Genomic DNA, 26,567 nt, shown 5'->3' on the forward strand with positions numbered 1-26,567 from the left:
TTAAGAACGCATCATTGAGTTGACCTCTGACAGGCTCCCATGGATCTTCCTTTCACAAACACGGAAGCAGCATGGCGTCCAACAGCTGTGGCGGCGGTTCCGACAGGCAAATGGCTGCACAGCACAGACTTAGTGTAATTGCCGGGCATCTACAGAGACCAAGTGGCAGTAACACCGCCGTCTTAGCCGTGGACTGCAAAGGCCAGGGGAGCAAGCCATTTGTCTCCAGCGAGAAGAGGACGGTACCCAGGAGGAGGTACAAGGCTGTGATGGAGCGGTGGAACAGGGTTCATCCTCTGCCGCTTTTGCTTCTTATTCTGACAAACCATTGCATATAATACAGTAAACAAGTCGCGTTTGTGTTCAGCATCGTAGAAAAGTACCGCATTGTTCACTTTGGAACATTTTAAACGTTAAAGCAGTGAAAGTGGATAGCATGTTAGCTAACTGTCCCCGGCTACAAAGTAGCCATTCATTTCCTAAGAGTGGGTGCGGTTTGGAGGTTGGTGTGGTCGACTTTCAGAAAGTTAGTTCTCTGTGAAGCTTTGAGTCTAAAGCTGAGTTTGCCTGCTGAGATTTTTTCAGTATTGACGAGGATCTCAACACAGTGGCTACTGGTTTTTTTTGGGATGCACTGAGAACTCTTTTCTCAAAGTAATTTAACAGGAAATGGACGTTTTCGTCGTAGTTTATGATTAATAACTTTATGTATTTGAACTTAAGTAGAACATGTAAAAGGTCTAAACTAATTTAATACTGTTATAGTTTTTGATATTTGGAAAAAGTACAAGTACAAATCAGTTAAATGTACCCTGTGAGCTGATTGGTCAGAATAAGTGGCGTGACTTTCAACCTATTACAAGCTAGCTCTATTCATTCCCAAGTCATCACAATGTGGTGACAACATCTACTGTCTGACAGTTTAACCATCAACTGGTACAACAAGCACCACCCTTTTGTAATCATCCGTGTGGCAGTGCCATCCATCCTTGAATGGAAAATATTTTTATTCAAATTAGATTTTGATTTAACCCTCACTTTTTTTTGAATACTATGATTCAAATGAACTGTTAAAGTGGCTAAGACGGCAACAAGTGAATATTCCAGTAATTCCACTTTTGTTTAGTTTCATTTACAGTTTTGATTTCAGTTCCGGATCTGCTTTCTATTTAGATACCATGATATGCAGGTTTTATAGTTTCAGTATTTGCAATTACGTTTTCTTTTTTATTGTTCTTGTCAAAATATGCTTGATTTAGTCCTGGAAGAATTGCAGCTTTCACATTTTTGACTTTCACATTTGTATTAAATTCAGGTGGAAGATGACGAATTTTGCTGCTTAAAAATATGCATTCTCAAGTATTCTTTTGTGTGACTAAAACACAACTTTAATTTCAAACTGTTTTTTAGGACTCAAAAAAGCAGTACAGCAGCATGTTGCAACAGATTTAGGCTGCAAGGATTTAATGTCTTGGAATGCTGTGTCTATACCAATTTGTCTGAACAGATACTACTAGTTTATTCAAACTTGGGTTTTAAAAGTTTCTCACAAGTTTATTATATGGTAAAGATGGTTTTTGTATCTCGTAATGTCTTCCTTTTTTCTGTAGGAGATTGCTAAGCTCCATTGGCTTAGATTTCTCTAAATCCCATCAACTTGATTTATATGTTTCAGAGTGATTAATCACTCATTTAGTTCACTACAGAGACCTGCTGTTCTCTGTTTAGAGCAGGTATTTTCCAAAGTAAAACTTGTAATGGATTAACAGATGTAATTTGGTTTTCTTGGGGGTTTAGATCATGCTCAAATATTGTTGCTCACCACACAAATCTGAACCTAATAATGATAGAAAAGTGGCATTGATAAATTGAATGTATAACTGCGTAGGAAATTCTTTAAGCCTTGTGCAGCAATTCTCAAACATGTGTCTTGATTTAAATTTCAGCCAGCCCTGCCTTATAAATATGGAAATAATATCAGCGCCCTAATGAACTTTGAAGAATGATAAATTTAGTTGTATTTATATTTGCCTGTCAGTTTATTTCTGTGGTTTATTCCTTCTTTGTCCTCCTGTTATTACTTGGAAGGAATTGACAAAGCCACTTTAACTTCACATTATTAAAAAATATTGGAAGTAGCCTTCGCTTCTGTATTTGTAACCTTTTCTTCTATTGTTCTCCGCCAATCTAAGATTACAAATTCTTGTTCCAACCTGCTCCATTATTTCTTTTTCTGTAGGCAAGAGATAATGAAGTGGAATGGCTGGGGTTACAGTGACTCAAAATTTGTCTACAATAAGAAAGGTCAAGCTGAATTTACTGGCAAAAGGTAATGTCACTCGTTAAAACTATTCATTTTTTCATTTTCAAAGACTCTAATTCCTGTCTTACTCACTGTTTAGCTTCTCCAGTTTCTTTATTTGCTGGCATCTGAAAGTGGAGTTATGCATTGATGTTTTTCACAGTCCACAGCATTTAAAATAACTTTTCATCCTTCTCCAGCCTACGCTCACAACAATGTGCTGCTTCTGCCACCTAGTGTTCGGCATTTAAACTGTTCATTGTCATCTGTGACGGGGTCGCTGGCTTTTTCCAAGCCGGCCCAAACTCCTGCTCATTAACATGACCTGTTTTTCCTTCCATTCAGGAATAACTCACTTGGTGAAAAGACAATACTTAGCTGCAGCAAAGAAAAAAAATGGTCATTGGTTTCAAATAGCACAAACAATGAGGCTTCTTACACCTTATCTTTGTGTCACATGGCAGGAGCAGCTGAACATTTGTGCATCTTTTGTAATGTGGACTAAAAACCGGACAGATTTTCAACAACAGGAATCGACAAAGCATGTGTCAGGATGTACTTTGAGGAATGAACTAAACAGGAAGTTACATCACTAATGGCTTCCTTTTGTTCAAATGCTGGCAAGCAACAGTTTCCCCACCTCAACTAAAACCTACCTGCTTTTTACAGAAACTGTTTTCTCTCTTATAGATCTGCCTTTTCAAATAAGACAGCAAAGTTGAAAATTAAGATCTTTTTACTTTTTTTATCTGTCACCTTGTTGACCTTTTTCCCCCTCTATTGAATCCAGGTACAAACTTAGTGGTATGATTATCCCCGGTCTTAAAGATTGGATGGAAAACACATTTGGGGCCACTCTGCAGCACAAAGCTGCTGCAACAGTGAGTACAGTCCATGTCTTTCAATTGTGTCACGTATAAGAAGCCCCTTGCCACAATAAAACCAATCAGCAAAGTTTATGTCTGTGTGTTTCAGCCTGCACTGAACAGCAGTGCAGTACCACCTCCCACTTTAAATGAGGCCTTTGTGGAGGAACTCAAATCCACAGGTGTTCCCTTTTCTGCCGACGCAGAGGACAGAGTGTTTCGTGCTCATGGTAAGGAAGCAAACGGAGGCTGGTGTTTTGTAGTTTTATTTTAAAGCACAAGTTTGTGTTGAAAGATGGAAAGCATTTGTGATTAGCACTTTTCTTTTTTTCTCTCCAGGTCACTGTTTGCATGAGATCTTTGCTTTGAGAGAGGGGAAAATCGGCCGTGTTCCAGACATGGTGGTATGGCCAAGTGAGTTCTCTCCAGCCCAGAATCTCTCCCCTCCCTGAGCCCGTCTGTCTTTCTACTTCAACGCTGTTTAATTCACCCTCCTTCTGGTTTAGATGATTTAAAGGGTTAATCTCTGCCGACGCAGGGATATTAATATGTATGAGAGGAAGCTTAATAAGAAGCGTCAGAGGGAGGAGGGTTGACACCCAACACTCCTCAGTGTGGACCTGCGTGCTACACCTATGAGTTATGATTGTGAGATTGCTTTTCCCTTGTTATGACTTGGGCTATTTTATCATACAAATGAGTGTTGACTGCTGGTTGAAAGCTGATTAGCAACCTTCTAATTAGGCAGCAAATCATCAAGAAAGTCTAAGCACATCTTTTTTTTCCCATGTAAGCACCATTTTAAGGTTGCGACCCTGCAAATACATGTATTTGCCAAATGTCCATTGGAAATGTTAAAGTGTAAGTAGCATTGATTTGATTTTATGACGCTGAAGGATTTTTACTCTGCAGCCAGAAGTCCAAATGTGTGTGTTTCATTTGATTTGAAGAATCGCTGCTTTTTAAAGTACTGGAGGCATGTGAAACCTATCAGTGTGGGTGGATGTTGCTGCTTCACCTCTCCAGTGTGCATGGATTTCTGCTCTGTCATTGGTTAAAAGGCATCTGTATTGATGCCCCACCCAAGAGAGTGAAGCTTCAGTCAATCAGACTCTGCCTTGCAAAAGGCTGCAGGGAGAATCAGCAGCTCCCAAACCGCTCTGCTGCTCCCCCTGCTGTAATGGCAAAGACAGTATTCAGTGAATGTTTGTTTTTTAATTCCCCTTGAGTTTCTTAGTATTTTCCACAGTAAGAAAACATAGTTGCATATCATTTGATAATAAAAAAGAACAAAATGGATTTACCTCTCATTAACAACCTTCTTTTTCTCTTCAGACTGTCACAGTGATGTTGTGAAAATTGTGGAGCTGGCGTGCAAACACAATGTTTGCTTAATACCATATGGAGGTAAGCATGAAGCTTCAAAGCTTTTGTCCCAGTTTAATGAGTTCAAATAATTTGCACGAAGAGACAACAGTCATGTCAAACGTTAAAAACGTTCTTGCAGGATTTTATAATTAACAGAAGAGCTTAATAAACACAACATCATTCATAATTTTAAATCATCTAACAAGATGTTAAAGTTAAAAACCTCCCTTCTCCCTATTATGTACAGAGATCCATAAAAAAATATCACAGTTTAAAGAGATCTTTTTAGAAGTCCTCCTAAATGTAACACCTTTGGTAAAACTGAATGTAATTTACCAGCTATATTGCAATAAAAGTTTTTTTTTTTACATAGCCTTTTCATCTTGGTATTCTTGAGTAATTTTGACAACGCTTTGAATATTTTTTTGAGCAAATGCTCCTAAATTAATAAAGCCACAAAATGTAGCTGAAAAGATATGAATTAATTCTTGATTTTTTAAAATTTATATTTTTCTTTCGTTTTTCCGTATTGGCAGATTTGAACTCTTGAAGAGAAAAAAAAGGCATAAACTTCACACTTTACTTTTTATCATTTATTTATTTCTTCTACACATTTTAGTCCTAAACATGCAAAAATGGCAGCTGTTCAAAGCATTCACTTGGCACTTTGATAAACGTATCTTCTGTAATTAATTTCGACCTTGTTTTTTTTAATTATCATAATTTAACTGTCTAAATTCTCAGATCAGTAATCTGATTTTATTTTTTTCTTGCAGGAGGGACCAGTGTGTCTAGTGCTCTTGAGTGCCCCCCAGAGGAGACTCGTTCCATTATCTCCTTGGATACCTCCCAGATGGTGTGTGAACTCGAAGGGTTTTCAATCACAGTACATCTGTGATTATAGCTTGACGAAGCCATTTTATTGGACTTCAGTGTCTATATTCCAGCATGGAATCATGGGAAATTGATTTATTGATCAGAGGATGTAAGAGATTTGTGTAACTTAATTTAGAGCGGGAGGTCATGTCCTTTTGGTTGTCAGCATTGGCCTGTTTTTCTTTGGCCCTTTTACATCACACATCAGAACAGCTGACAAATCGTTTAGCAAACCGGTACTTTGCAGAGTTGAGTTTTTGGTAAACACTTCTTAGATATGCAACTATTTTTTTTTACCCAGTACTGCCTATATCTTGTTCCATAGAAAGAAACTGACGTGTAAAAATACATGAAACACATCGATGAACACGGTCAGATGTGTTTCAATAAAATGCCGGCTTACCGAGTTTGTCACTTAAAGCCTTCCTTTAATAAAGGTGAGGTTTTTTATAAATGTATTTGATATAAAGTTTAGCCTCAAATACAAAAGGGGTTTATACAAATATATACCTTATGAATAAAAAATTTTATAACCCCCTATTGTAGCAGTAAAATCTGTCCAACACAAGAGACCGTTAGCTCTTACCTGTTTGCTTAGCTACCGGGCAAGACAAGTTTAATAAAAAACATGTTAGTAAGTCGTGAATGAAAAAAGCTTTTAATTATTTGACTGCTCAAGCTGCAGACCACTTCTATATAGTTCACTTTCAGTTTTTCAGTGATGATAAGCACTGAAATAATTCTTTTTAACTGATCAAATTCAAATTTGACAGTCTCTGAATGTGTGACTGCATAATCACTTCTCGCATCTGATTGTCTCCAAACACTTAGCACTGAGTTTTTATTTTTGAATGTACCTTAAGGTTTCCTGTCTTTTTATGTTCGGTTAAACGGACCTTTTGTTTCGTTCAAATTACTCTTTATGTGCACAAATAGTCGTACGTGCTGCATAAAACCTAATTCAATGTTGCCTTACAGAAGTTCAGCTAAAAAAATGTTCACACTCGAGACACATTTTGAAGCTTGTAAAAAAAAAAGTGGCTGTCATTTGAATACTAAAGTGTTGCTTCAGCAATTTATTTGACCAGAATGTCAAGCAGGCCAGCATCACTATGATAGTGTTTCACTAGGTGGAATATAAACTGGTCACCAGTGCCCTGCAGTCCTTTGATCCAAAAGAGGTGATATACTGGCTATCATTGGTGCTGCCAGTCACCAGGTTTGGTGACACAGACATCAGTGTTGGGTTTTCTGTCGGGGTCGGAGGTGAGATGGTCCCTACGAAAAGACTTGAAAGCAGCAATGCGAGAGGACCATAAAGTTTATTACCACTGGAGAATAATTGATGGCACTTATGACACGACCTCCTGAGGATATGGGTGAACCGTGTGCTCAGTGAACTAAACCAGAAGCAAACATTTGGAGTTAAATGTTAACCTGAAGGAAGCTGACTGTAGGCCTTTTTTCCTGTAGTGGCCCTGCATACAATTAACCTTTCAAAGTTTTGTGAGAAAATATAAAAAAGTTGTGCGGGAGAGGCAGTTTTATCCTTCAAATCAAACAAACGGTATCATGTTTCTTTAAGACATAAAGCATTTATGTTTGGCTTCTGCAGACATGTTGTTTGTGTTGTAGAACCGCATTCTCTGGATTGACGAGAAAAACCTGACTGCCCACATAGAGGCTGGAATCATCGGTCAAGATCTGGAGAACTTGGTAAGCAAGCACAACCATAAACTCGAGCAGTCTAATCATTCCTCCACGTCTTTTCCCACTTTTCACCTTGGTACTCTTTGTTCGGTGGATCTCAGAGGCTTTGGGAAGGAGGTTGAGATGGGGGAGAGGAGATGGTGGCTATGAGCAGATGGCACCATCAAGCTAATTCAGAAAAATGGAGAGGGAGCGGGTGTTTGATGTTGAGGAATGCGTGAGCTGCATGTAAAGCAGACTCCACCTCTGCATTCAGACTGGGCCCAGTTGACAGAGCAGATGGGTCGACATTATAAACTGATTTACAGAGGAGAATGTGCTGAAACTAACTTTTGTGCTCTTTTAAGCAGTGTTATGCTGTCATACTTAAAAGGCTTTTATTATTATAACAACCCTTCAGAATTAGGGATTTAGAATAATCGATGTTCTCCTAAACCTTAAACTCCTAAACTAATAAGTATGTATGTAAGTATGTAAAAGTCTCTCTACACCTTGTTATAAAGGCTCTGTTTCACATAAAGCCACATAGACTATCCTGTTCAATGAATTAGATTTCTATAGGAGAGCATGCAACAATAAAACCAGCTTAAATCATTAAAATTGAATAAAGAAATGAGCTTTTAGTGTAGGATAAAAGTTGTTTGTGCCATTTTTTCCTATCTTGGCTATCTCAGTACAGTCTTGTTTACCGCAGGGAATGCGTTCCATAAATAACGCGGTGAAATCCGTGAAGTAGGGTTACAGATGTTTTAAGGCTGTAAAACCCCTCCTGACACAATTCAGCCACTTTTCTCAGACAGACATGAACATTTTCAAACTTTTCTCTCATTTTGAACTCTCAAAATTCAAACCTCTCTGGAAAAATAAGTCCAGTATGAATAATATAGAATGAAAACAAAGATCTGATTGCAATGAAGATTTATGTAGATTTAATGAGCTGCATGTATCGCGCACGGGAGAAATGGATTGATCCAGCCAATGAGAACGCAGTGTGCTGTTAAAACAAAAGCAATATTGCACTGAAAAAAATCCACATAACAGCGAGGCCGCAAAAGATGAACTGTGATATAGTGAGGGAATACTGTATATCTATAGCCATAAGATGCAGGATGGGATTTTTATCGCCTTCATTCCCTCCATCATTTATTTTTATTTTTTTGTATTTGCTATATATTTAACTTATTTACTTTAATGTTTGTTTATTTCCTAACTTTTTCTCCCCTAACAAACACATGCTGTCTTCCCTTTCATCCCAGCTTAATGAGAGCGGCTACTGTACAGGACATGAGCCAGACTCCATGGAGTTCAGCTCCCTGGGTGGCTGGGTAGCAACAAGGGCATCAGGGATGAAGAAGAACATCTATGGCAACATCGAGGACCTGGTGAGTTAATTCGCTCCGTTCTACCGTACTGTGTTTGATCCACTCACCCAATTAAAGCGAACAAGTTACTACACAGCAATTAGAGAGAATATCATCAGCAGTTTTCTAGACCCTTTCAGACTGCTAATTAATACGTGCATCAATATTGCCATCATACACCATTTTTGTAATCAATCTTTTGAGACTAATTTGGTCTGAAAAGATTTAGTATCATTACTTGTTGCTTTGCTGCGCTCTGTCTAAATAGGTAATCCGCATTAAGATGGTGACTCCACAAGGTGTGATTGAAAAGAGCTGTCAGGGGCCGCGCATGTCCACGGGGCCAGACATCCACCATTTCATCATGGGCTCAGAAGGTTAGCTCCCTCTCACTCATGTGATTTCAATACTCAATGGCATGTGTCCGCACTCACAGTCGTGTACACTTTGTGTTGATTCCCGCTCAGGTCTGTAAGGTCATTCAGATAAAACAGTAACATCAGGACAGTTCTCAGGCTGCGTACTCCTTACTTATTAACTAGCTTTGGTAGAAAAGGGATCGGGAGGAGTGTTGGAAATTAACCGATGCACGTCTGCTCCACTCTGTCTGCAGTGCCCTGTCCTTGTAGCTGCTAGCGCAGATGCTGCCATATGCTTGTTTTCCCTTAAACACTGATGGAGTTGAACTTTTGGCATTGCTGTGTTAAACAGCTGGGGATGCAAACCCTATTGGCAAGCAAAGCTTAATAATCTGCTCCCTGACTGATCTGGAACAGCAGCAAACATTTCAATTTGTGCTCAATGAAAGCGATTCAATTAAAGGAAGAGACCAAACTTTTTATTCATATTTCTTTAATGATTGCATGAAGGCTAATCAGGTTTACGTTAAGCAGTCACACATGACGCACTTTATATTGACACTTTGCATAAACTTAATTGTTAATTTACTAAAATTTTGTTTCTTTAGTAATAATGCTAAATGGATTAATAAGCATTTAGCTGGTAATCTGAAGAAAATGTGCTAATTTGACAGGATTGCCAAAGATGGTTTTCTTGTCTTCTCATAATTGAAAAATGCTTTAGCGTTTGTTCATAAAAAATATTCCATTGCTTACACAACCTTTTGTAACAGTTTAAACGTACACAATAATGAGTTTCATTTCTCCATTACCACATTGCTGTGTGAAGAGCATTTCTTAACATCTTAGCTGGAATAAGTTCATATTTAAGGACATATTATTTTAATGAGTATGCCTAGCTTTTTCTTTTAATTAAGACTATATATTTTTAACAACAAACATTGGAAGATTAACCGGTACATGTTTTTTCTAAAGATTTTGATCAGCTTTTTCAGAATTTATTTCTCCAGGAATCACTACAAACCTTTACTCAAACTATAAAACGAATCTCCCAAGCCTTATGGTAATTTCCATATGAAATAAATCCTAATTAAGACAATCAAGACAATGGTTATGTTGCCACAAGAGAGTGGCAGTGTGATCACATTGTCAGCCCATATGACCATATTATTAAGAATATACCCATAAAAAGAACGATTCCTGTTGCTGCAGCTTGTAAACATGTCTTTTTAATATAACTTTATTCAGTAAATGACTTTATTCAGAGTATGATACATTTTACATTTTTAAAAATATAAGTAGATGTATTGAAAACCAGGGTAAGTAGATTTAAACATCTTTTTTAAACCTACTTCTGCAAATTTACATTGTTTTGAACACATTTATGCACCAAAAGGTTTTGTTAAATCCAAGTGACATCTTTAAAAAGTTTAATACCAAATATTATTCATTCAGCTAGCATTTCTTTTATGTATAAAGTCCCCCCCCCAACTGGTTTGTAATTCAGGTTATTGAATAAGAGATGATTCTGCTGCTGAGATCAGTGTGCAAAGCAGAACTAGGACACACATGCATGTCTTTCCTGGTCTGCTGGGAGAGCTGTGCAGCTCAAAGGTCACACAACCACATGTTCTCATTATAATTGTCTGCCTACACAACACAAAAAATCTCCATCCTGCAGCCTGACAGTCGACCACATCAGCTACAGGAAAGAGTTGCTTTAAAAAACCTCAACTATGCTCTGCATTTTAAGTGAAAAACATCCATTTTGTGCAAAACTGCTGTGGAGCCCTCAAGCTTCTTATTCTCCGACTCCATTTGTCTCTCTGACCTTAAAGAAGGGTGACTGCAACAAGCTTCTAGCAGCGTAAAGAACGATTGACGCGAATATTCGCAGCTAACTAAAAATATGTATTCAGTGCAAGCTTTGTTTATTTAATGGTTACGATTAAAACGCTTAGTGAGCCTCCCATACAGATTCCACTGCTGCAGATAACGGTGGCCTAAGCCCTGACTGGTTGCATTTAGTGCATTTTCCTGCTTACTTCCCCACCCCCACTTCATTCTAGAAAAATCTGGCTCCTCCCAATCTCTCTTCCTCAGTCACATCCATTAATTATGCATATGCCTTTCACCAGCGAGGCTGGTGGCACTGCTAAATCCCGTCACAGCCGGATCTCATAGATAAAGGCAGGTTACTGCTGGCCTGCAGTAACCTGCCTTTCCTCAATGAAACGAATAAATAAACTCATTTTCCTGTAGGCCACTAGAGAGCAGCGTGCGTCGTGTGCCGTTTGTTAGATGTCCCTATAAAAGTCCAAAGTGAGCAGATTAAGTCTTTATAGTAGGCATAAATCTATAAATGGCAACTTTAAAATAACATGTTTGTGATGAAGTGTATGAATTTGTTTACAATTAATAATTTGAATTTTTACTTTTGCTTAGTATAGCTTTTGAATGCTAAAAGATCCCTTCATATATATACTGTGTATATATATCTATCTATATATATATATATAGATATTTATAAAAAAGCCCCTCTCACCCTTCCGTGGGTGGTTACTCACACAAGCTCTACCAGAGGCCTGGGAGCTTGAGGGTCCTGTGCAGTATCTTAGCTGTTCCTAGCACTGCGCTTTTCTGGACTGAGAGGTCTGACATCATTCCAGGTATCTGTTGTAGCCACTCCTCCAGCTTGGGGGTTACTGCCCCGAGTGCTCCAATTACCACAGGCACCACTGTCACTTTCCAGGCTTTCTCATGTTCCTTCTTCCTGATGTTTCCGTCACTTGGCACTGCCACATCCACCACAACAGCTTTCCTCTGTTCTTTATCCACCACTATAATGTCTGGTTGGTTCGCCATTACCAACCTATCAGTCTGGATCTGGAAGTCCCACAGGATCTTTCCCCTCTCATTCTCTACCACCTTCGGGGGTGTTTTCCCATTTTGACCTTGGGGTTTCCAGTCCATATTCTGCACACATGTTCCTGTATATTATTCCAGCCACTTGATTGTGGCGCTCCATGTATGCTTTCCGTGCCAGCATCTTACACCATGCAGTTATGTATTGGATTGTTTCAGGGGCCTCTTTGCATAGCCTACACCTTGGGTCTTGTCTGGTGTGGTAGATCTGAGCCTCTATTGTTCTGGTACTCAGGGCTTGATCCTGAGCTGCCAGGATGAGCGCTTCAGTGCTGTCCTGTAGGCCAGCCCTTTCTAGCCATTGGTAGGACTTCGTGATATCAGCCACTTCAGTTATGGTCCGGTGGTACATCCCATGCAGGGGTTTGTCCTCCCATGAGGATCTGTCCTCCAGCACTGTATCCTCTGCTCTCCATTGCCTGAGACATTCACTGAGCACACTGTCAGTTGGGGCCTTGAGCTTGATGTACTCATGCATCTTGGATGTTTCATCCTGGATAGTGGCTTCTACGCTCCCTAGTCCTCGGCAAAAATTTTGCTTTTTGTGCTTTACATGATCTTGTAGCCTTTTTCACATGACAAAGGACAAATAGAAAATTAGAATTAAAACAGCATTTCTGACTGTTTCTTTATTTTAAATTGTGAAACAGGAGCAGACGAAATAAATCCAGTTTGAAAAAGTTTGTAGTTGTTAGGAAGAAACTACAATCGGCAGACCACAAGCTCCCTGCTTCGCTCGATTCTGATGCATCCACTTGCAGACAATTAGATCCATGTACGTCTTTGTTTTCCGTGTCTGGGCTGCCATCTGGCTCAGAACTGTATGGCTGGATAGCTCCGATATTGTTCGACATTTTATTTTTTTGTAATATTAAGGTCGGGGCATAAGGGGCTGTAAGATAGCAGGAGAGAGTGTAAACAAAGGGACCATGGGTAGTCTGGGAAGGCTTATTCTGCATCAATGGTTACGCCCACAACTCTGGGGCAAATTTGTAATAAACTATTGCAGCTTTACAGAAACTGTCTTAAAAATGACGCAGGCTTTTTAATTTGTCTAAAAAGGGTATAATCATAATTAACAGACCACTGAGAACACTTTCACAGTAGATCAGATCAGAGAGGAGCTTTGAATGTTGAGTGAATCTAGTAAACTGAGCTTTACACCATCTAGCCCGTCCATCTGTGGGCGTTTATATTCTCATCCTCCGCGTAATGTTTAAAACAGTTTTGGCCTGTGGTGCATGTGTGAAAAGTAAATCCCCAACAAATGAGTCACATTGCTCGCTCTGCCAAGAACCTAAAAAAGAAAAAAAAAAGCTTTCTTCATAAGAAGTGTCCAAGCAATGCCGTCATTCATCTGCTAGTAATATGGCATATACATAAAGCCAACAGTGTGAAATGCTTACGGTAACAGCCGTAAACATTCTCCCTATGGTTGCTCTTAGTCTCAGCTTGTTTTCATTTGTTGCTGTGTTTTCAGGGATAAACATTTGCGGCTCACATGTTTTGCTTTGAAGATTGATCAAGGATCTGCATTAAAGCAACGTCATTGTGTTGCTTTAGTTTACTGTGAGCTTTGAAAGATGCCAGCATGCTTTCTCTGAGTCTTTTAGGCGCTTGTGGTTGACAGCTTTCAGGGTCACCGTGTCAGCCTGGAGTTTCCTTGTACCTGTGCTTGAGTTGCTGCTGTTGGCCTCGGATCCTTTCATAGTGCCTTGTTTTATTTCCTCTTGCTATTACACTGATGAATCTCAGCTGTCTTGCCATGTTGTAGGGAACCTGAACTGCTGGGAAATGTGAGTCAAAGGTCAACCATTTGACCTCAGGATATGTACCAGAGCCCTGTAAAATGTTCCAACAGGCTCAGGGCATGTAAACTGTTTGAAGAGGCATTGTTTTTTGTTTCCTTTTTTCTTTTACTCCTACTCCCTTTCTGTCCACAGGAACCCTGGGTGTGATTACTGAAGTAACTATGAAGATTCGTCCTGTGCCAGAGTATCAGAAATACGGGTCGGTGGTGTTTCCTAACTTTGAGCAGGGAGTTGCGTGTCTTCGAGAGGTTGCCAGACAGGTATGATATTTCAAATCCTCCTGTCAATGGAGAGAACAGAACATTCTTGAAAAACTGACAGAGAACATACGTTTTGTTTTTTTGTACTGTACACATTTCTGCTGACAAGGATATAAAACCTGTCACAGCTGTTTGACGAGTCTTTTCAATTTTGATGCTCCAAAAACTCTTAAGTCTTTAATTAGTACTTAGATTTTTCCACTGGTTCAGGATGGATTAGTTACTTGTTATGTGTTTTTAAACCAAGCCCAAAGTTGTTTTGTCGGAAACTCCACAGCCCAATAATTTAACAACGTTGTAAAACGTTTTGGATCATATTTACCGGTAATTATAAAAAATGTTTAAAAAAGTTTTGAGACCATAGGGCGCTAAAAATTATTTAAAGACCCATTCTGATCATCTTTTGATCTATTGTAAGTGTTCCCAGTGGTCTTTTCATTATGATTGACGTTTTTAGCCAAACCAAAAAACTCTTTTTAGACATAGTTTCTGTAGCGCGGCAAGAGTTTCTTAGAAATTGACCTCTGGATTGTGGACGTGACTGTTGGCAAGGGGCAACCCTGCTCCCCCTCTCATAACCCGTGACTGAGAGTTCTATATTTACATGCTCTCCCTTTAGCTTACAGCCCCTCAAACCCCAAACCTAACTCTGCAGTGCAACAAAAATGGCGAGCAGTGTCAGAGCTGTTTAGCCGTACAGTTTTAAGCCAGATGTCAGCTAGTTAGAGAACAAAAACGTACACAGATCTAGTAACGAAAACGTTACGTTTCACAATGATTTAAATAAAGAAATACTCTATAATGCAATTTTAAGCTTAATTTTCTTTAAATGTGTCCTCTAACAGCAGAAAAACGGTACAAGAACATGTTAAAAACACATCAGAATGGGTGTTTAGATACTTCTAAATTCATTTCACTTCTTTTTTTTTTTATTACTTTACTTCTTTTTTTTTTGGAACATGCAACGTTGTTTTCTATGAGTAAAGTTTATTTTAATTACTTTTTTTTTTTAATTTCCCAGAGATGTGCCCCGGCGTCGATAAGGCTCATGGATAATGAACAGTTTAAGTTTGGTAAGTTTCCTATGATTTTGTAACCACTCCTTCTAAAATCAATGTCTTAAAGTGAAGAGAGCTCTATTTTTAGGAAGCATAAAGCCGCTCCCTGTCCCAAGCGTCGGCATAAACATAGTCTTTTGTCAGATGTGTGGCACGTGGTTGGCTTGTAAGAAACAGAGAAATGAAGCTTGTGTTCATTTATTTTGTTTTTTCCTCTCTCATCTTTTCAAATTTAACAGCAACCAACAATCTGCTGCTCCCCTGCACTAAACTGTAACACTGATTCCTATGTATTATTTATGTGTGCTGCATTTACATGTGCAAAGATGAAAAGTGCAGACACATTGAAAAATAACACTGTAGAAAATTAAGTGCTTGTTAGGTTTTACTTTTATGGCGTTGTTTTTGAGGTCTAGTGGAATGCATCTTGCATTGCCAGGGATGCCTGTAAAGTTCCTAGATCCCCGGGGATCTCATTATCTCCCCTACATTTCCACGTTTCATAGAGTAGGCATTTCTTAACATTAAGTAAGAAAGAGAAAGTGACCATTGTGATGTTTTTATTCTTTATTTGTATAACCTTCTTCATCCAAACCTGAATTATTTAGGGTTTATTCTTTCTTTTGAATTTATTGTCGAGTAAATAAATATGTTTATGTTTTAATTATCCTGCATAATTTAGGGCTTTGCATATTTTAAACCAAAATATATCACAATCATACTTGTAAATAAAATAATTTGCCTTACCGTGTTCTGGTAAAAAAGGAAAACTGAGAGGGATGAGTTAAAAATAAGATTATGGTGAGGGTTGGCTTCATTTAGCCTCTATGAATTTTCAGCATTTAATCAATTATTGCATGATGGCTGTGAGAGACCTTAAGACCTGCAATCAAATTTTGCAATGGAAACAAATAGGACACTAAGGGATGAAGAGACATGAGCATGGGGGGAAATAAATGAACTGTTAAGTCTCAACGACATCACCCGTGACTTCCCCGCTGTGATTGATAACCATCCCACTGCCCCCAGCCCCTCATTTTCACATGTCCACAGGCGCTTTTGTGCGTCCGATCAAGAATAAATCAAAAAAGTGAGGGTGAGGAAGACTGATTTCACCGCGTCAACCTTACTTCTCTTCGGAAACTCTCTGATTTATAGAGGCTGTCGATGGCAGTTTCTGGCCACTTGTAATTTTGCTCTAAAGTTGCCATTTATATTTCCATCTTCCGTTTGATTCCCAGACTGCGCTTTACCAAGCATTTGAGGGCCATTACCACCACTTCTTCCTCAGTCCTGACAACTTTAACTTGATGTTTTCCACAGGTCATGCCCTGAAACCTCAGGTTTCCTCCATTTTCACTTCCTTTCTAGATGGATTGAAAAAATTTTACATCACCAAGGTAACAGATAAAACACATTTTTCAGACATTTTTTTGCCCCAGTTAATTTAAAAAATACATGATTTTTTTTTTTTTTTTTTTTGCAGTTTAAAGGGTTTGACCCTAACCGCTTGTGTGTGGCCACCCTGCTGTTTGAAGGAAACCGTGAGAAGGTCCTGCAGCACGAGAAGCAGGTTTATGACATTGCTGCAAAGTTTGGGTGAGAATCTTTTGGATTGTGCAAAGCTTCATGTAAGGAGGTTTGTTTCTAACTGAAGTGACTCAAATAAGAACTATAAGGAATTCACTTTTAAAGGAAGCACTGCTACTGTTTTTCTTTTCTGAAACCTTTTAAAATTTTTAGTCGGAATGAATTATTCTGTCTTTTATTGTGCTTATGTTTTACAGTTACCTTTTAATTTGTCATCACAGGGACATTTAATATCAGGACGAGCGGCGGGTCCTTATTAGTTTCTGATTTAAACACATTTTTCTTTTTACTTTAATTACTGAATTGTTTCAGGCCTAATTTGGTTTCAACTTGTTTGGCATATCCTTTTTTTTAGACCACGAGAACCTGTTGTGCCTGTGAAAAAAATTCCAGAGTGATTAAAAAAAACAAGACTTGAAGGCATTTTTTTAACTTTTACTCAACCTTTTCTTAGATTGGTGTTAAAGTTAGGAATAGCTACCAGTTTGTTGGGCTTTCCTGTTGTTCTCCTTTTCCTCTCTATCTTATAATTTGGGAAAGTTTTCACAAAAAATATTCAAAAGCAACTCCATCAGCATGTATGTGTCTTTGTTATTAATGCACTAAAGCAGAAAACATGAATATTTGAGGGATGATGCTAATTTAATTTAATCTTTGCTTTAATTCTCACCCAAAAAGTTTATTTTAACACAAGTTGAGCTTTAATGTCATGGCAAATGATGGCAACAAAATTGTACTGTCAGCAATATTTTTGAAAGCTAAAAAAAAAAGTATATTAAATATATATTTTTATATATATAGAAAATCTAGACATTTTATTTTCATGTATTGTATATCAGTGTAAACTGTTTTTATTTTTAAAGACCAAAACTTTTAAAATAAAATCTCTCAAAAAATTACTTTTTAGCTCAAAGCCCAGATATGCTTAACAGCTTTAGTCTGTAAAAGAGTTGAATGCAAAAGAAGCGTGTCAGTTACTTGCAGCATCTTTTGCGTCTCTGCTTTGCTTCTTGAAAACACAATCACTCAAAAGCTCAAGTGTCAGTGATGGATTAGTTTGGTAGGGTTTGATGAGGAATGTTTTCTCCTGGTGTTGGGAAACATTAAGAAGGGTGGAAAATCAATATAGTGATTTTCTAATGAGCTCGGCCTGATTAGTTTGGATGGTGAATGAATATGTGATTACCCGCCGCAGGTGATAGATGTGTGGCTGACCTGTGGCGATGCTTGGAACACAGCAGCATTGATCCGTACATTGTGGGACTGACAGGCTCCTCGACAGCTGTTTTAAAGAGGAGCGGTCCGAGAATCAAAGCTGGAAGAAAGGAGATGTTAAATATTAACCCTGCTGTGTGTTTCCAGGGGCCTGGCAGCTGGAGAGGACAATGGGCAGAGGGGCTACATGTTGACCTTCGTCATTGCTTATCTCCGGGTGGGTCACTCCTCTGGCTTTTGCTTTCCCTGAGCTGACAGACAGGTGGGGCAGGCAGGGGCATTGGAGGCTGACAGCAGATAGGATAGTGAGCAATGACGAAAGATTACAGAATATGACCTCAGGAGGTCTTTGATTGGATCTGGGCACAGGCGTTGGAAGGAGAGCACATGAGCTGCCGACAGACCAACAACAGAGAGTTGACTTCGGTCAGTTCAGTTACAGAGCTCTTTAGGAGTCTCAGTAACAAATTACCAAAAAGGGGGTACACCTTTTGTTGTCATGAATGGAAGCTTTGTGGTCTATTGTAATCCAAGATATACCAAAACTAGATTCATTGTAATTAAATAAAACGTTTAGAAAAAGTAAGACTTAGTAAATGTGCTAATAAATTTACTTTTTTCCTCATGTTTTTTGAATAAAAGACAGTTAGGAATAGGTTTTGAATTCTTCTTTTTTTTCTACTGTACCATAAACGTATTCAACATATCTGCTAAAAATGACGGATGGATAATATCATTTGTTTTTTGTTAGTCATTTTAATAATTTCTGATAATACATCTGAATGTGAAAAAGATCTAAACATCGCAGCTTTCTGATTTAATGGGCTTTTATCCATGCAGGACTTGGGAATGGACTACTTTGTGATCGGAGAGTCCTTTGAAACCTCGGTGCCTTGGGACAGGTAAGTGCACTGAAATGAGCTCAGGCTTTTTCCTGTTAAATTTTAATGCGGCATTCTTTACCCACCACCCACTTTCCTGCCTTGAGAGTCCTCCGCCTGGCCCCCCCCCTCCTTTTTTTTCTTTTTTACATTTTTTTATTTCTACCCTGCGTCTGCTTTCTCCCTCCGTTAAACGACGCTGCTGATGGAAGCTTTACAGCGTTGCTGACACACACACGTATATCAGAGGACACAGGGCCATTGCAGAGCGCTCTGCGTGAGGACCGTGTGATGTTTGAGTCGCAAACGCAGCCCACATTCATTTCGTGCGATCCACACTGTCGACATGTTTTTATTATCACAACAAACAGGAGCATGTGCAGCTCCCTGTTGTGTAACATGCCTGACGGGGGAGACCAAAAGATCAGGCACCGAGGCGAGCATATGTGCCTGGCTCATTACCCATCCTCCTTCCCATCCTCCACACGCTACACACGGCTGCACATGCTTACGACTGGCGGCTATTTCCACACCAGTGGGAATCTCTTGCACAGTGGTTGTCACGTTTGTCCGTCTGTCGCCTCCTCCTGCTTTTATCCTGAATTTTAATAATTTTGTACCTCAGTTTAATTGATTCTTACAATGTGTTTCCCTCACAAGTGATGTGAAATTTTATTAGATTCTTGTTTTAACAGATTGATATATATATATTTTTAAATAATTGTTCATTTGTTTTCAGGGTGTTAGATATTTGCAGGAATGTGAAGGCACGCATCATTCATGAGTGTAAAGACAAAGGAGTTCAGTTTCCACCTTTATCCACTTGCAGGTAACAAAAAAACAAAAACAATTTTTATTGTGTTTGTTGAGTTGTCTGCATTTAGATCTGGTTTTTGGCACAAAAATAAGATGTAGTTATTGTGCAGCCTGACTTCTCCTTTAAATTTAGTGTGTTGATTAGTCAATGCATTGGTATGACTCTTATTTTTTGCTCGTTTTGTAACATTTTTTTGGTGTTTATTGAAATAAGATCTTCCAAACACGAAATTTGTTTCTGCCCATCAACCAATAACACTTTCTGCAAATTGAAATGATTAAAACAAGATTTTCCTATCAAAATTCTCAGTAGTTTTTTTGTTCAAAGAGATGTACTTTCTTCATTTAAAATTTGAATTGAGTTGGCCCTCCAGACAGACGGATGGACAGCGAGACAGACAGACGGTGAAGCGGTTGAGGTGCACCAGGCCGCCGCTCACAGATTGCGGACAGATTACACCTCGGCCTGATTATGCTGCAGCCATTCATTTCCCGGCTGTGCGCTGTCACATGATTGATTTGTCCATTTAACCTCTAGAACAGTCAGAGTGCCAGGTGATGGGCCATGTCAAATGAACAAGGGCTCTGCACCGCGCTGCTCCACAGGGAACGAGGCCACAGAGGCGACACGCAAACTGGAGGAGATGCTTTTGTTGAAATCCCATGAATTTACCTAAGATAATTTAAAGAATTCTCTGTTTTAAAGTCTGATCAGATTTCCCTATTAAACATAGTTTCCTCTTGTTGGTTATCAGAAAAGTCAAAACTTCCTAAATGAACCCCTCAAAGAAATGGCTCCTCTTTGAGTGCTGTCAAGTTTCTCTTCGAGAGCCTTTGTTGCTTGTTTAAACAAGTCTTGTTTGCAGGGTGACTCAGACGTACGACGCCGGAGCCTGTGTCTACTTTTACTTCGCCTTCAACTACAGGGGACTCAGCGATCCGGTTCACGTGTATGAACAAGTGGAGGTATCTTCAGCTTTCCTTTTATTGGTTTTATCCAATCTTTTTGTTCTCTCAATGTCCTACAAAACTTCTGCCAGCAAATACTCTCATTAAATGAGGAGTACTTTAAAGTTTTCTTTTTGTTTTCCCAGCATGCAGCTAGAGAGGAGATCCTTGCCAACGGGGGGAGCTTGTCACATCACCACGGAGGTACCAAAAGCTGTGAATTTTAGGAGTTGTTGCACACTAACAAAGCTGTTTGTGTTTCACAAAAGCAAAAACTAAACGGATCAGCACATCTGCATCTCCTCTGAGATGTAGACCTCATCTTGCTGGAGCTTCACTCCCCAAAAAGCCCTGAATCTGTTTGAACTTGGCCCTTTTGTTCAGTTCAGTAGTGACCAAATGAACAAATGAAACCTGAGCCAGGGAGGGCCGTGAAACAACACTTTTGGCCCCCATCAGGGCTAACCGAAACGCCCGCCCTTATCTATATTGCCATCCGCCTCGCTGTTTTCATACATCACTTCAGGCTATTCATCACATGTGTCAAGAACAGTATGCACTGAATCAGCTGCGATATTAAATCACAATTTTTTTTCCTGGAGGCGGGGAAGGGTTCAAAATTAAAAGATTGCTAATAAAAAGGAGGCAGCGGGTTTGGGGTAAATGATGCTGCCGTTATCGCCGGCTGTATGCTGACCTCCAAACGGTGGCCCGGCCACCCCGAGCAGCGCGGGGAGAGGAGGGGATATTGATGCAGCTCCAGTGTGTGAGGCCCACTCTGTAATTGTGATTAATAACAGCGGGGCTTGCTATCTGGGAGCAGACAGGCCGGTTTGTCTGCCCACAATCAGTGCTTGACAAATGGAGCTTGTTTTGTTGGGTTTTGGGTATCAAACAAAACAGATGTAGTGAGGGATGGAGAGGTAGGAGGGCACCAGAGAAAATATACATTTTTATGGCCCTGTATTTACAGCAGGCCAGGGTTGTGCTGTGTGGGAGTGAAAAGGCTCTCTGACCCTTTTCTCTGTGGGACTCTCCTCTGCCGCCTCCGTTTATGAACTGACCCCCCCCCCCCAAATAAAAACCTTAAACATTTTAGATTTACAGGTTTGTTCAAAGAGCCAGATTACCCCACTCTTGAACTAGGTCACTATTGTTGTAGGGATGAGTAGTTGTTAAATATCAATCACAAGCAGCGTCCTCCATCTATCAACCCCACACTGGAGCCGAAGCTCCTGTCGTATCACGGGGACACAGGGCCGTCACCTGTCACGTCCTGACCCCCATTTGTCACAGAGGCTGGAGAGCAGCATGTGGAGGAGTCGAGGCTCCGCTCAGCCCCTCTGCCTTCTCTGCTGCACGGGGGCGCCCACGTCCACACGGGTCAGTGCACTCAGGAGACGCAGAGGGCGACCTGATTTAGTGAAGTTCCCTTCCGGCTTTGAACTTCCCCAAGCTTTTCCACACAAGATAAATATCACTCGGCTGAAGCAAGCGCTGGTCTTGGAATGAGTACCTGCACTGCCTTGCATGTCTCAGTTGAGCAGACCAGACCTGCAGAGATTGATTGCAACTGCAAACAAAAAAAAAGAGAGAATATGACAAGATAGATGTGTAAATTATCACAGTGATGGGGGCAATGATGCAGTCCCAGCACCTTCTGTTTTCTCTCCTTATACTGAGAAGAGGGAGGGATGGAGGTGGGACAGGGAGGAAGGAGTGAGGAGGAAGAGGTGGCAGCAGAGAGCAGAGGACCTCCTTAGTTATTGGGCAGCAGCTGATTGGTCGCTGCGTCACCATCTGGGTGTTTTTGTGTCCCTGGTGACCGCAGTGTCTGCCCAGTTTTTGTCGGGAGATGGGTCTCGCTGTCCTTATGGCAGATCCCCCCCCCCTGTCTGGGGCTCCTGGCTGAGCTCTGAAAACTTGGCGCTGTAACGCATCAAGGTGGCCCTTTCCCTGATCGTTCTCCGTCATTAAAGGGGCTCTCTGGTGTTGATGCCAAAAGAATAAAGTGGGACAGGAAAAGAAAGTTCTCTGGTCATCTGACCTCCTGTTTTCAGCTGCTTGTATCCAATCAGAAGCGATTACGCTGCTGGTTTGAAGTGTTTACTCACTGAGCAGCACCTGTAAACACTTTTTTTCTTCCCAAGAAAAAAACTTTTTTACGTTGCATGACAGAATCTAAAGTCAAAGTCAACTCAAACATTTACTATTTTATTAATAAGAGCTAATCATGTCAATTTGTGAAGGATTGCATCCAAATTTTAAAATCTTTTTACCAGTTTTTAAAAACCTGAACTGCAGGAAAAAGAATTTAAAATGTAGCTTGACAACACCTTGTTTTTGATTAACTACTTAAAATTAGTCAGAAGTTGAATTTTATTGATGTTTTTAAAATTAATTTTTAAAGTTTGTACCCCACCTGAGCACAACTCCCCAGTGTTAATAATTTTACAAGCAAAAGTTGGCAGACTTTTTGGAGTATAAGTTGCCCCCCTTTTTTTTTTTTTTTTTTTTTTTATATAAACACATTGTTTGGTTGCGACTTACACTCGGGTGCGACTTATATATGATGTGAAGAAAAAATAAAAAATGGCCACAACTGCTAGACGGCACTGTAGGTGAGGGTCAGTATTTGCTGCTGCCGACATTGCAGAAGAAGTGCCGCTCAGTTCTACGGCGGGCTTAGCGAAATTGTTCCAAAGCGACACAGACGATAAAGAATTTAATGGATCAAGCTATTTGAAGTGATATAAAGACTTTAGTTGACTGTTAAATAACATTTTGACATCTTTATTATGGATTTTTGCTGCGACTTGGTCTTTGGAGCGAATTTATAGTTAAAGAAATTACTGTTATGTGCTTTGGATCTGAGATCATTAGGTAGACGTTCTTTCTTGCCAACAGTCTTGAATTGATTAGTGTTCATCCTGTTCAGCCACCTTTCTAAGGCAACGCGAATATAGAAATGGACAGCACCACCGTTTAAATAACCCATAATAATAGCTCAAGCACGCAGAGTAAAGGAAAATATGGAAGCATTTACATTTTTTTTTGTTTAACACGCCTGAGGTTTGTCCGCCTCTTTCACCAAAGTTCTGCGGCTCATGGCTCTGCTGTCGGGCACAGACGCTGTGGCAAATGTCTGGCCAGGCAGCTGGTGAGTTAACCAGCAGAAGAGGCTCTCCTCACGCACGCCAAAAACCACTCTGACGGAGGATTTCTCCCGATCTGCCAACTTTTGGTTGACCAGGCAGTTGTCAGGGCACAGAACAGCACTCAGGACATCTAAGCACACTCATGGTTCAAATGGAGGGCTGCACTCGTGTGCACAAGGAGACGGAGCAAAGAGCTCAGCGGCTCTGGAGGAGAAGATTTAGAGGGTAGCGGCGGATCCCAAGAGCGAGGACGGACCGCTGCAGCCGGCCCCTCCTCTGGGAACACACAGAGCCTAATGAGTTTGATAGTCTGCTGAGCTCCATAAATCATGCCATGCAAAACATTTCTCCTCTCTGAATAAAAGCATTTATCACCCTCTGTTTATTCACTCACTCTCACAAGATTGATTGGCTCCCAGTGGCCTGCAGAGCAATCAGCCGTGCCGATTCCTCTATTTCTCCCCCTCAGTCGTCTTCCTCTGCGTATTTATTTCTTTTTTTCTTCCTTCTGTCATTTAGTGGGGAAACTTCGGAAGGAGTGGATGAGAGAGACCGTCTCCAGCGTTGGCATGGGGATGCTCCAGTCCGTTAAGGACTACGTGGACCCAAATAACATCTTCGGCAGCAGAAACCTTCTCTAAGCGCTCTTGTTGCACCTCTTTTCTAAAAGCGTCGCGTGTGCATCTAAAGCAACGGTTACTAAGTGTGAATCTAAAATGGACTTCATCGTTGTTCCATCCAATATCCTTTGGTGCCATTAAAACATTCACCTTAACTTTTTTTTGCGAGTAATTTATATTGAATTTATTTTGCTGTTGCAATCAGCTTCCTTACCCATGATGCACCATGATGCATCCAAACCTACATTTACTTTTTAACTGCCTCCCATACATTCTTGCCAACATTGTAAAAATAGTTTGTTTTCCTCTCCTTTCGTGCCCACCCCCACACCATGTGAGTGTGTTTATCTGGCACTTCTTTAGCGGATAAATTCCTCATGAATGCGCTTTCTGAAGCTCCGTGCCTTTCAAAAGCTTTCGTCTGCCTTTCCTTCCAGTGCGCACTCGTGTGCGGCGAGTACAAGAAAAACAGTCTTGAAAGTTTTCCTCCCGTTTTGTCTGTTCATGCCTTCCTGCTGTACTGACCAGTTGCCATAAGAGACTTGTTTCTGGAGTGTTTGTGCGTGCCTCCGTCCTCCAAACCCTTCCACCCGCTGCCTGAAGTTTGATTGAGAAGAGAAGGTGCGTCATTCCGTTTTTGTATGCAGAGTGTCTACCTTCCACGGTTTGTAACAGAGACCCTGAAGTCAGGAGGGTTATTTAAAATGTTTTAGAAAAGATGTGTGTTCAGTTTAAGGCCTCTGGATTGCGGTGCTCACGATGTACCAAAGACAATTCATCGGATCATGCAAACATTCTGTAAATGTTTCATCCTGTAGTACTTGCACAGAAATCTGTAAACCTGCCTTCCACACTGTTCCATTTTTTTTCTAGCATATCTTCAAAACTCTCAAATGTAAATATTCCTGACTGTTACATGTGCTAAATCTTTCTGGTTAGCTCCCAATATCACGTTCTACTTGTTCCTGATGTTTTATTGTTCAATTGGAGTCCCCCCACCCACCCAAAAACAAGTCAAGAAAATCCTCAGGGCCTCCAAGAATCGAGTTGTTTAACGTTTGTAAAATGTAAAGGTTTTTTGAATGGGTTCTCAAATGTGATTCATTTTGATACAGGTGATGATAGTTTCTCCTTTACATCCTCATATTTTCTTCACTTCCTTCCAGGACTGTTTTATGTCCTTGAGGTCAAAAGTGTCCATCCAAACAGAAGGTCTTTTTCTGCTGTCTTGACAAACATGAGAGCTTTTGAATGTTCAGATTGAGCTTTTCTTTCCCCCCCAAAGTTTTCCACTTTTCTTAATGACATAGTAACATCTAAAACATTTTTGTCGATGCTGTTTGTGCAATAAATCTAATAAAAATATCACAGTTGTTGACTTTTTCCTTCACGTTTGGCGTAGAAAACAAGTGACCTACTGTGGCTTAAAATCAGGTTGTGCGATTAGATCAGAAGTTCTGACGGATTTTAATAATGTATACAAAATACGTATGAAAAAATTAACCTGTAATTCATACACAAATAAGTCATTAAAAAGTTTATTGGTTAATAAAATGTTTTGTTTAAAACCAAAAGACTCATTTACTCCATTTCCTTCTGGTTAATACGCACCAAAAGCTGCGTAGTCTCACTTTATTCAGAAAAATACACTTTATTTATTCTTGTGACCATTAAGCCATTCTTTTAGAAAATGCAGCTTTTAAATATGAACAATATTAGTATATTTATTTTTATATTTTGCTGTAGACAGCAGCACATGCCAGTTCCTTTCAAAATAAAATCCATCCTGAGTCAAATAAAATCATCCTGCTGCAGCAGATTTGCTCAAATTAAAAATGCAATAGTCGAACATGGCATTTTATATCATTTTGACTAAGGTCCATCGTCGTTCTTTTTATTTTTTTTTCTATTAGCATGTTTCTTCAAAACCATGGAGTGACAATGACAGGATAAACAGCCACACGTGGCACCGGAGCCTCAAGTTGCAGGTGCTCATTCAAGTGGATCTACCATGTATTTAGTTGAGGAGTGGCTTTGAATGCCCCATGCTCTTTTTACTCTTTCAGCTTAACTGTTTTAAAAACTACAGTTGAATGGGGAAAAGATACACAACATTCAGCTAAGGTTGTCCCCTAAGAGCCCCATGGATTATGCTTGTTTTGTTATGTTTTTATTCACAAAAATATATTTTTTAGGAGTATTGCACACATTAGTGTACATCTCATTTGTTCTGTGAGTTGTCTGGCACACTGCAGTTTGCTATGAGAATTCACAAATTTTCCCTTTTTAGGGTTAAGCTTTTCTAAGAAGGACAAAGCTGGGAAAATGGTCAAACATCTAGAAAAAAAACGACATATCTGACCTAAAGCTAACATAAATGCAGACTGCAACTTCATAAAGGTCATACTGTTACCTGCACAAATATTTTATAGTGTTGTATGAA

The 26,567-nt window shown here is 39.8% G+C and overlaps 1 protein-coding gene across 1 annotated transcript; it reads left to right on the plus strand.

The window, feature by feature from the left end:
• agps (alkylglycerone phosphate synthase) lies at positions 1-25,489 on the plus strand. The gene is made up of 20 exons (XM_023950668.2): positions 1-256; positions 2,240-2,329; positions 3,093-3,183; positions 3,278-3,398; positions 3,508-3,582; positions 4,504-4,575; positions 5,313-5,392; positions 7,048-7,128; positions 8,379-8,504; positions 8,752-8,860; positions 13,711-13,838; positions 14,860-14,911; positions 16,220-16,296; positions 16,383-16,495; positions 17,849-17,918; positions 18,542-18,603; positions 19,322-19,411; positions 20,265-20,364; positions 20,493-20,550; positions 24,024-25,489. The coding sequence occupies exons 1-20, from the start codon at positions 72-74 to the stop codon at positions 24,143-24,145; spliced, it is 1,902 nt and encodes a 633-aa protein (XP_023806436.1). The 5' UTR covers positions 1-71; the 3' UTR covers positions 24,146-25,489.
• The last annotated feature ends 1,078 nt before the right edge of the window (positions 25,490-26,567 follow it).

The sequence above is a fragment of the Oryzias latipes genome, chromosome 21, assembly GCF_053564925.1.
Source record: "Oryzias latipes strain Hd-rR chromosome 21, Olatipes_Hd-rR_3.1".
NCBI classification, from domain to species: domain Eukaryota; kingdom Metazoa; phylum Chordata; class Actinopteri; order Beloniformes; family Adrianichthyidae; genus Oryzias; species Oryzias latipes.

Excerpts from the sequence above, each read along its gene's own strand:
- agps (XM_023950668.2), top strand. The coding sequence starts at position 72 with ATGGCGTCCAACAGCTGTGGCGGCGGTTCCGACAGGCAAATGGCTGCA. Across the intron at positions 16,297-16,382 it reads AAAAATTTTACATCACCAAG|TTTAAAGGGTTTGACCCTAA; the intron begins GTAACAGATAAA and ends TTTTTTTTGCAG. Across the intron at positions 18,604-19,321 it reads ACCTCGGTGCCTTGGGACAG|GGTGTTAGATATTTGCAGGA; the intron begins GTAAGTGCACTG and ends ATTTGTTTTCAG.